Raw genomic sequence first — 12112 nt, 5'->3', positions numbered from 1 at the left:
TTACCAATGGAGCGGCTAATAACGATAACGATGCCGGAAACGATAATCGAGTTAGGGGTTTCCGCGGTTTCCACGGTTCTCCCAGGGCGCTGATTGCTGGAACGTCAGCGGTTTAACCATCGGGATGGCCGATACGCGCCACGCCACCGCGCGGACGAAGGCGTAACGAATGCACGCAATGCGATGCAAATTGGGGCCCCTCTCTCTCTCTCATTCTCCTTCCCCTCTGTGCGCGAACCAGTCAATCGGCCGGTTGCCTACGCCGGTGCAACGCGATGCTATTACTAACATCGCTATCCTATTATGACATTACGGTTCCCCGAGCAGCAGCTATTACCGGGCCGGACTCTCTCCCTCCAGGCGTTCGATTCGGGATAACTCGGTAACTAGTCATCGAGACGCCAGAGACAATGCCCGATCGGCCGCCCGGGGCCCGTCTCTTCCAATTTATTTTCGTCCATTTAATCTAACTCCGTCTATCTTTCTCTTCTTTCTTTCTTTTTTTTTTATCTTTTGTATGCATACAAAAGTATCGTTTAAAAAGGGTGGTTTTTTTTTTTAGGATAGATCCGATAATTGGATGGACGTTGAAATCGAATTGAAGTGTTGAAACGAATTAAATTGAATTAAATTTCTTGGGACACATTTCTTGGAAGTGAGAATTTTTGGAAGTGAAAATTTTCTCGAAAGAGAAAAAGAAAATGAACGTAATGAAGAAACTTTTGTGAAATTTAAAATTTATAATACGGCATTAAATTTCATTGGTTTAATTCCATTCCATGCATAATATAGAATTACGATCTGTCGAGGCGATTTACATTAGTACAACTACTCATACTCAATAAAGCGGTGCTCGCAGTATATTCGTTTGATTAACTGATTTATATACGAAATACACATTCTTACTATTTAAATATATATTATGATGGCGAAGCTTCGCTGCAAGATCGCTGTCATTTTAATCATTTCAATCGAAATAACTGCTATAATGTAATGCAATAAGGTCAGCAGACCACGTGGCGTCATCTCTAGAAATCTGACGCATATAAACCACGAGATCAACACTCGTGAGTTTTATGAGGCGTTTTATGAAACTTATAAACTATCACAATAATTACATGTCACTTCCTGTTTACAAAAATTAGCAGAAATAATTTAATCTCTTTTTAAACAATATAGTAATAAATCTGGTTTGTAATAAAATTATGCAAGTGACAAATAAGTATTAAAAGATTCACGTTATTTATATTGGCATTATTAAAGATATGTATATATATATATATATATATATATATATATATATATATATATATATATGTATAATTATACGGCATATCAATTTAATTTTATCGATTTTGATATAACATAAGAAATTATGTTTTTTACACGGAATATGAAATTTGAACTACGAAGATAAATTAAAAAATATGTATAATTACATTATAAAGAAAATATAAAGAAACCTGATATCTATAAAGGCTTAATTTATTTTATTATCAGAATCTGCTATTAGCCTTGGTAATGCTTACACTGAATTACCGACATAGATATAATCACACTTTATGAAAATTATTTCATGTAGCCACAACGTGGCGTGATGTGCAAGAAATGTGTTATAAAAATACGATCATTTTTATCCAAAATAAATAAAAGACAATGCTGTTTGCAAATTTTCAAAAAAGTGTGAAATTATCAGATCAGAAGATCGTAATTGAGATAATTAATACATGAAAAATGATCGAGTTAAAACTTTTTGCATTAATATATTGAACGATTGTCAAAAAAAAAAAAAATCGTGAAAAAAATATGTAAAAATATAATAATGCGATATAACAATTATTTACAATTAACAATAATAATAATAATATGTATTTACGATAATTTTATTACATATACGAATAAAACAGAAAAAAATTGTAATTGATATAGATTTTTAAAAATAGTCATTTTAAAAATATGAACGGCCGATAAATAAGTCGTTCGTGTCAACCTTTTCGACGGAGAAGTGCGTCGTAGATGGCGCGCCGATGGTGCACGTGGCGCAATCCCAGAGCAAATTTAAACTACCATCGAGGCTCGTGATAATGTGAGAGATGGAAATGCGTGAAATGATAAGTGAGAAAAAGATACACGTAAGTGGCGAAGTGAGGCTAGCCGATCCAACTTCGAGTCCTCCGCGCTGCATTTCAGAAGAGAGCGGAATAGAGTGGAACGGAGATGCATACCACGTAGGTAAGACGAACACCGATACCGCTCGAGTGAGAGGCAAGCGTTGAAAAGAGAGGGGAGGACGAGAAAAGGGAGAAAGTGTCAAAAGAAGCAACAAAGATAACCGATCGAGGAGGAATAAAGAGCACGAACGACAACGAGGAGGTAACAAGGGAAGAAAGATGGACGATTCGAGGAACGGAGACGAAAGATGGAGAGCGAGAGAGAGGGTAACGGTGACAAGTAAGGTTGGAAAGAAACAACGTTACTAGAACGAGAGAGCACGATCGATAGAGTGGGAAGGGAAGAGAAAGAGATTACGGAGCAACGAGGAAAGCTATCGGTCGCGGTCGGAAGAGTGGGGATAAGGAGTGAGAAAGAGGGACAGAGCGAGGCGCATAGGGGAAGAGCGAGACAGGCGTAACCGTGGAAGCTCGTCACGGGAGTTGGTCCTCCGCTGTTGGAGAGCGCGGAATCGTGGAGTAGAGGCAGCCGACGACGCACTGTCCGGGTCGTGGTTCTCGTCGCGGCTCCTGTTCTCTTCTCGCGGCAGTTTCGTTCGGGTTGAATGGACGAGGGTACCAAGTGCAGAGTGCCGATCGGCGACGCCTGCGTGTCTATGCGCGTGTGCTTCGACTCTTTGTGCTTCTCGTCGACGCAGCAGCGGCTCGCCGACGAGGAGGACGCTTCACAGCTGCCGACACACGGCGCCGTGGCCGTGGTCGCTGCAGCCGGCCAGAGGGCCATTTCGAACGTCACCGGAGCGTCCACGATCACAGCGATGGGCACCCTTCGAGAGCTGCAGGAGTTGCTGCGTGTCAAGGACGAGAAAATCGTCGAGCTCGAGGCGCTTCTCTGCCGTCGCGATGCCGAGATACAAGAGTTGCGAAGCCATCTCGACAAGTTTCTCAGTGTGCTTCCCTTTAAATCGCCCTTGACACCGACGAAACCCAGGCCCAGGAAGCAAAGGGCCCAGGGAATTTCCGCGGAGCCACCGCTTCAAGAGCTTGCCACGCTGACAATCGTCGACAAGAGCGACAGGTTGGTGTCACATGATTCCCTCCTCTAAATGCCCCCAAATTAAACACGATAACCCTCTATAACCTAAATTTAAAACGTATTCCGATCGATTGTAGTTGTCCGTTTCAATTTAAAAATTACCAATCCCTATAAATATACATATCAATGAATATGAGGTGTATAATGTATGGTGTAATATTACAAGGATTAAAAAAAAAAAATCATTGGTCATTGTTACGTTCAAGTCACATGGCGTTACAGAGGGTTACCGGCATCGTTTTCTCACAGTCGATTCAACCTGTTACGAGTTATCACACAACGGGAATATCGTTTATTTCGATCACCTCAGCACAGAATGCTGTGCATTAAGTTGCAACAGGTTAACCACTTAACGCCACGCATGCGTGTGCATGTGCGTTGTACGCGTGTTTACTCGATCGTGTTCGCGTTTCATCTAATGCTGTGATTTAACAACTAATTTTCAACGAAGCGCAAAGAAACATGGAAATATAACGATGTGGAAATCAGCACGTTTTCGAAAACATTTGACGTTTTTTTCGCACGCGCATAGTTACATAGCTTTTTTTTTTTTTTTCCTGTTTGTTTGGAACGCCCGTGACGTATCGGCTAACTAACGTTCGGTCGCGTTCGGCGACAGTCGGTAGAATTTCACGCATTTTTAACAGAGGCCAGAATATTATCGTGCTACTCGCATCGCCGACATGTTTATTATGACGAGTACACGCGTACACGCGTTCTACACTGGGTGCTCACCATGTGACTACGGACCAGTGCTTTTCCACCGCAGCCATTGCCATATTTCGCGACTTTTTCAGACCGTTTTCAGACCGGATGTTTTGTCATGTCATTTTATTGTTCGCTTCCATTCTCCATAAAATGATTGGCAAAGCTTTTGTAACCTTGTCGAAAGTAATAAGAATCGAGTTAATATATCCTGTAATTGATTTAATAATTAAACTTTGAGTATATATTTTTATTTTTTTCATACTTTTGTATATTTTTATTTTTTATCGAGGTCTGACATCATCTTTATTTTCATATGCTTCAAGTATGATTCGTTATCTACGAATCAATGGTATCCAATACGTATGGTGTTCAAATTTGCTTTTGGTTTTTTCTCTTTCTTTTTCTTGTAATACGATCCAAGATTAGATTTGAGAATTTTATTGACGTTTTTAAATCGTCTATTTTTTTCTTCTTTTTTTTTTCTTTATATTAATATGGAGATTTTTGCTAATTTTTCGTAAGTTTTAAATTCTTTAAATATTTATTGATGATTACTTTTTTGGAAATAGACAAAATTATAATAATATAGTTTTGGAGCAATTTGTTTTTTGGAATTTGCAATCGTACTTTTTCTTTTTAATTTTATTTATATAAATATCGATTTTAAAAATAATTAATTTTTCCGAAAATGCTGCTATCAGTACTTGAAATCATATAATTAATAATCTTGAAGGTTTTGAAATCTGATTTGTAGAATTAAAAAAACAAAGCAATTATAAGATGTACGTATCATTAAGATATAAAAGAAAAGTATAATTCAAAGAATAGATAATAAAGATAGAAATTAGATTAATAACTGATTTGTAAATGAAATGAATTGATAAGTGCATTTTTCAACAATTGTTTACATTGATAAATGTATTATTATAATTTTTAAATTTCGATTTCACTTTCAATCAAACAAACATGGTTGTTTTTAAAATTAAACAATTTCTCGTAAAGAAATGAATCTGACTTCTGATATCACCATGTTACAATTTTAAATGGAGCAATACCTATTTAAAGCCTATTCAACGAGTTAATTGGAGTACTTACGTTGATTCCTATTATTATGAATATGATTCTTTATTATTATCGCTATGAATCTTTTATTCTAGCAAAATAAACTTGTCTTCCAACCATGTGATTTCATAAAATTATAAATATGCTTTGAAATTCTTCAGAAAAAAATATACATACTTTTTTTTTTTTTTTTTTTTTTTAATCAGAACATTTAAATTTCATATAATTTATGTAATCAAAACTATGTTATAAATCTCCTTCGAGAAAAATTTTTTTAGAAAAAAAATTTTCTACGATTTATAGCACTGAAATGTAAAATAGTCACTCAAAATTTTGAAATTTAGAAACGTTAAATTGTATTTCTGCTATAAATTTAAAAAATTTTCATAAATATGATTGTTTAAATTTTAAAAAGATTTCCAAATACGTATTGCTCTTTTAAATTGATCTGTTTAATATGAGATATAAAATGTTATTATGTTGTTAATATTTAAATTACATTAAACGAGATTAATACATACATATATACATACATACATACATACATACGTATCATAATTAAATATTTTCGAAATTACTTAACACCGTTATTTTTCCAATGATAAGAAAAATAATTCCATCTATAAATCCATGTTATTATCCACAATTACAAGCTATTTATAAATCTGATTGTTTTACAAAATAATATTTCTTGTATATGTCTTTTTTTTTGTTGCTAAAATCATTAGAATAATTATGCACAGATATTGAAATCGATGGACAAGACTTATTTAAGTACGCAAAAAGTTTCTTCGTTAATTTTTTTTTTTTTTCCTTCTTCTAATATTAGAAAATGATAATTTTTTTTTTTTTTTTTTTTGTTTTTCGATGTTACTTCAAGGTTGAGTTTTATGTATTTTGATAAAAAGAAAAAATAAATAAAAAGAAAAGATTTATCTACAAAAATATAAATTGGTTCTCTTTGTATTTTATTTATAAGATATGGTTACACTTCGGTAATTTTATTCTATTTTAAAATCGTTCTTACATTAATCGTAATTTTGCGACCTTGAATCGTCCCAAAATCACTGCACGTGAGTTCACTGAAGCTGAGTTCTTGTGCGTTTTTGTATTATAACAAAAGAAAATAGAATTTAATTTATAATCTTTTCCTGTTGCGTGAAATTACGAGAAAAAGATAATTTTATTTTCATCTCTTTTTCTTCTTTTTTTTTTTTGCAATTGGAATTCCATATAAAATTCATTAGAATTTTATTTATTCATGAATACTAAACAGCAATATAAATTGGCTTCTATTGGCTCACATAAACAAAGTTCATAATGCTAAGCATAAATTATAATTAAGGAATCATGTAAATAAATAAGATTTTTTTTCTGCCTTTTTATACAGGAATAAAAAATATATACATATTAAAAATTTTTCTGCAATGGAATATTAAATGATGATACAAAGTATAAGAAATAGAAATTAAATATTTTTATATTTATTTTAAAAAGGTTTACTTACATTTTTTTTTTTTTTTTTTAGCTTTGAAATAACATTTTCTTTTATTGAAATTTATTCAGAAATATTCACTGTACACACATATAATACAAGATTATACGTATGAAAGAAGAAATAAAAAATTATTTTTTCAAACAATTATTACTATTTATTCTCGATATCTTTCATTAAACGAGACATATCTGAATATAAATATTTTGTAAAAATCACATAAGAAACAAATGATATCAAATAAATATCCAAAAAAAAAAAAAAAACAAAAACAAAAAGAAAGAAAGAAAAAAAAGCATTTTAATTACACCGTTATCGAACGAGGAAAAAAAGTCTGTGCCGGAATGGTATCGAATTAATTTGTTTACACAAATGTTTAAAATCGAAGGAAAACAAGGAGCGTGGGCAGCACAGGCAATGAATAACAGTCGTAAATTTATTTTTAAGTCGAATTATTCTGCGAGGAGGCAGATTATTCCTGCGTTCAATATGCAAATCGACTATTTCGTTATTTAACGTTATTCTAAACGTTATTCTATCTGAATAATAATAAGGAATGTATTATACGATCAATCGAGATTCAATTTAAAAAGATGCGCTTGCAAATATTTACGCAATAAGAAAAATAAATACATTTCTTTTTTTCTTCCAATTTGATTTTTTTTTTTTTTTCCATTTTTATCATCATAGGAATAAAAAAAACTTGTTTCTATAATTGACTTATTTTTATAACAGTATTCCTTGAAATAAATCAAACAAAAAAAAAAAAGTATAAATATATCTATACAAACAGTTAATAATTCAAACAAAGCCTCATTTTTAATTCTTTTATTTTTCCTTTTCATTTAAATTCAAATTGAAATGTAATAAGAGGGAAAATTTTGAATTTTGAAAATTTTAATCGAAAAGTAGCAGTTGTTGATTGCCTGAAAAAGAAGATTTGTCTTATTTTTGAGAATGCAATAAAAATAATAAAAAAGTTATCATCGGTGTAAAAAAATAAATAATTTGCATATCTTTAAAAATAGAATTATGACATATTATCGATGAAGTTTATTTTGGCAATAATATCAAATGATCCAAAAATAACTACGATAATAAAATATATGGAAATACATGTTAGTTAGAAAAGTTATATAAAACCGGTACTGATAATTATACACGTAATCTACGATTGTTTCGTCATTTTTTTTTTTTTTTTTTGAGAAAAAAATTAAACGATAATTATAAGTTTTTATTACAAAATATATCTTTCATATTAAAATGATCGCCCATCACAATAAAGAAAAACGAACAGGAAATTTATTTGATTTATAATGTTCATCGAACGATAGTCAAGATTTTTGCACACGTGCAATTTTTACACACACACACATACACACATTCGTAAAGGGAATAGAATCTCATTACATTCTGCAATATGCAGATTGTAAATGGCAGCTTGTTCAGCTATTTTTATAAGTCACACATCTCGGATATGACGCGTCTTCGAATTCATTATTTAAGTTATAACGATAAAAGTAGAAAAATCTTTCGACATAAATTTTTACTGCCCAACTAAAACTTTAATCTTTTTTTTACTTTTTACAACTTTGTCACTTAGGTAATACATGATTTAAAAATTTTTATTGTGCTTTTTATAGTGATTGTGATTTTTAATTTGAAGAATATATATATATATATATATATATATATATATATATATTAGAATTTTAATTTTTCTCGCCCTTATTTTTTAATTAATAATTCACAATTTTTATTAAATTAATTACAATCGTTATTTGGATGAAACTTTTTAATTTTCAATATTTAAAATTTAATAAATTTTATCAGAAGGATATTTGCAATAGCTTTGCTGTAAAAATAATAATTCATAAGTTTTCATAAATAGTAATCTAAATCACTACAATCTTGTTTTAAATTAGATATAACGCGACGAAAATAAAGTTCTTAGTCATTGATTATCGATCATTACTTATATCTTTGTAATTCTATAACACGAAAATAGCAACTGTAATCAAATTTTAAAACATTAAAATCTAATTCTAAAATATATAAATGTATACTTAAATATTGAAAAATTGTATACGCAATTAAACGAAAGAAAAAGAAGAAGAAGAAGAAGAAAAAAAAAGAAGAAATATTTCCTGTTTGCATAAAATTATATTAATTGTGCAAATTGCATGTAGATATTGGATTTTGCATAACTAACGTATTTCTTAGCGATTCTGTTCTAAGTGCACAAACTAAGTGAATACTTAATCATCGTCGTAATTAGGTAAATTATATCTTTTAATAAGATGATTAGAAATAAATAATTCTTTTTTTTCTCTTGATCAATCGGCATTGATACATTCAATAAATTATTGATAATCGCGTTTAAGAACGATATGATATTTCTTTCGATAATCCCTCGTTTCTTTTTACCTCTATTTTCTAAAAAAAAAAAAAAAAAAAAAAGAACCTACACTCCTCCTGTAAAAATTTTTAGAAAATTTCAATTCAGAGATGAGAATAAAATAATTTTATTCAAAAAAAAAAAAAGTTTTATAACCGGTAAAAAGTATCATTGAATCATTTTGTGTTCAAAAAACCACAACCTATTCTTCAACAATTTCAACTCAAATATTTCTTCTCCTGAGAAACTTACAACACGTAAAGACAAGGCAAATTTGTTTTGAAGAATCGAATCTCGCGAAGCGTTCGATGCATCGTGATCGAATCTGCAAGTCGCGCAACAAAAAAAAGAAGAAGAAGAAAAAAAAAAGCCAGGATTTCACCATATTTCTGAAAACGCACTTTCACCGTGCCGGATTCCCATCGATTCTTTATAAAACGAGGCAGCCATCCTATCCTCGCCGTTTCAACACAGGCTTAAGCCCGCGTACCAACCGGCATAATCCTGACATTTTATAACCGCTGTGTTGATGTTCCATTGAAACTTCATTAAAATGATGTAAGAACACGTTAAGAGGGGAAAACGGGGAATGAATATTTCATGGGAGAAAAAGTTTTGGGTAGCATTGAATGAATTTAAATAAATAAAATTTGAAAAATCAAGCATGGAGAGAGGCTGTTAAATTTGTCTTTTTCTTTCTTTTTTTTTTTTTTAATTTCTCGAATTATTTATCCAGGTTTCTTTGAAAAGAAAACTGGCTGTGTACCAGTTTTTTTTTTTGCCGAACTCGTATATCTTAACATATTTTTTTCCTTTTTTTTTATTCCATTATAATCGAAGTATGTTAATTAAACTTACGTTGATTTACATAATTTACATGTGTACGCGAAGCGTGATTTTTTTCATGATTTAACGGTCTTTTATTTTACAATAAATATTTCGTAAATTTTATAAATCATCAATGATGAATAAATAAATAAATATTCGAAGAATTCTTATGAGATAAGAAAGTAATAAAAATTACGATAAAATTAAAATTAATAAATTATTGTTTTTACGAATAAATATATACAATGTATTAATTTTATTGAGAAAGTTATCTCTCTCTCTCTCTTTTTTACGCAACGAAGCGAAACCCGTATTGAAAGGACAGGTAATCGAAGAGAACACCTGTTGCGAATATAACATAGAAATCTATGTTCATTTCACTGTAAATTAGTTTCAAAATACTGTACAAATTTTTCATTGTGTACGATCAAGAAAAAAAGAACAAAAAAGAAGGAGTAAAATATTTAACGTGTCGATCGTGGAAAGAATCTTCTCGATACGTTACTTAATGTTTTTAAAAATGTATTTTTAGAAAAAAAAAAAAAAAAAAAGAAGAAAGAATGAAATCTCTAAATATTCTCTTCACGGAATCGGTGATTTATGATATTTCCTAGAGAAATTCACAAATTAGTTGAAAATAGTGATTTAAATGAATTCTTGACCCAAATCTCCGTAGATCACGTACATCGTTTAGAATGATAATCCAGGAATGGATTAAAAGACTGTGAGAGAAATAAATTTTGAAATACCGTGAAAGAGAGAATGGGGCAATAAATGGTGAAATAAATTTTATCAAAGGAATTTCAGTAATATTAAATAAAAATATTATTATAGTCGAGCGAGGAATATTTCAAATTATTTTGCAAAAAAATTGTTTAATCGTGATTTTTTGAAACAATTAAACATTACATATAACGTTTACATTTTAAAAAAATTCCAAACTCTTCGAAGGAAAAAAAAAAAATAAATCAATCTCGTTTACGATTAGAGCGAAGCGAATAATTTATTTTGCGAACACTCTCTGCGAAACGCTGCGTTAAAACTGCGTTCAATATGGGATCCATTCATCTCGATACAGACTCACATCTGTAGATAGTAGATCGACGTATATTTTCAATATTCTCGGTATTATTCATTCCGCGTCCCTCTATTGTACGACATGAATTTCCTATAGTTGATGAGCATACTAAAACCTTTAACCGTCCTCATAAAAGGAAATCTGTTTTGCATTCAATTCCATTGAATCTTTGCAAATACAAAAATAGATTTTAATTCGAAACGATTAATTTTAGAATCTTACGCCGATTTTTCTTCTTCTTCTCCTTCTTCTCGATTAAATCTCGATTCGAAGTTTCTCACACTCGTATTCCTTTTCTCACGCGCTATGATTTTTTTTTTTTTTTTTTTTTATACGCGCCACGATAAAGGGGAATAAATACATTATAATTCTCCGTTACATTGCACATTATACATCTCCACCAATATTCATAACACCGGTTATTCAAATCACCGCCTTGTATAATAATTTCTCGCGTTACAACTTCATTCTCTTCACGAGAACTGCTTTAAACGTTTTCCATAAACCCATCGTAAATCGATATACGCTCACCGTGAAATCCGCCCAGAAGAATCGGCAATAACACGTGCAAGCCGCAAGAATCGTGACGAAAATAGACGTTTCCCTTGATGATGGCTCGAATCTTAATACGCCGTTTTGTCCAGCAATTTTTGATGGCATAAGCAGGACGTGCGGTGACTACGGGTTAGCGTGGGCGTACGCAGGTATCGAGGGGGGAGGGGGAGGAGGGACACGCGTGTGTATCACGTCTCGAACCACTGCTGGCGCTTAGACGCGAGCCTTTCCTCGATGGATTTGCATTCCAGGCGGGCGCACGAGTAGGTAGGCGTAGCATTAGTCTCGCTAAACACCACGCTCTTTCACGAGTTTTTAGATTTATCCGTCCATCGATCGGGAAAATCTTCGCTGGAGGCGAGTTTCGTTCCACGAATGAAAGAAGACCGATCAAATTTCCTCTTTTCTTTTCTTTTCTTTCTGAAACTTTGCGAATACTTCGCGATATTTTTCGCATAGTGCATAATATTAATTTTTGGAAAATTAATTTTTGAAATATAAAAAAAGTAAAGAGAATTGTGTAAAATGAGTAAATAGAGAAATTTGAATCGTGCATTAATGTATTTTAATCGATTTTTCTGGAGAGTGGTTTTTTTTTTTTTTGAGAATCGCAAAGTGGAAATGGCGAACGACCAAATGGGAGTGGATCGAAGTAAAAATAACTGTTTGCTTTCGTTCGAGATATTAACAAACGAAAATCGAAGGTCTGCTTCTTCTTTGC

The 12112-nt window shown here is 31.7% G+C and overlaps 1 protein-coding gene across 2 annotated transcripts in view; it reads left to right on the top strand.

Annotated features, from left to right (window-relative positions):
- The first annotated feature begins 2279 nt into the window (after positions 1 to 2279).
- Positions 2280 to 12112, top strand: part of For (cGMP-dependent protein kinase foraging) — a 79874-nt gene continuing 70041 nt past the window's right edge. The window contains 4 exon segments of one of the 2 annotated variants that reach the window (NM_001011581.1): positions 2705 to 3115; positions 3118 to 3144; positions 3147 to 3235; positions 3238 to 3249. In NM_001011581.1, the coding sequence (NP_001011581.1) occupies positions 2990 to 3115; positions 3118 to 3144; positions 3147 to 3235; positions 3238 to 3249 (254 nt within the window). In that variant the 5' untranslated portion in view covers positions 2705 to 2989. 2 annotated transcript variants of the gene reach the window in all.

Source organism: Apis mellifera, linkage group LG13, assembly GCF_003254395.2.
Source record: "Apis mellifera strain DH4 linkage group LG13, Amel_HAv3.1, whole genome shotgun sequence".
NCBI lineage: Eukaryota > Metazoa > Arthropoda > Insecta > Hymenoptera > Apidae > Apis > Apis mellifera.
The sequence above is the reverse complement of the archived record's forward strand: the minus strand, read 5'-3'. Positions and strand labels throughout refer to the sequence as shown.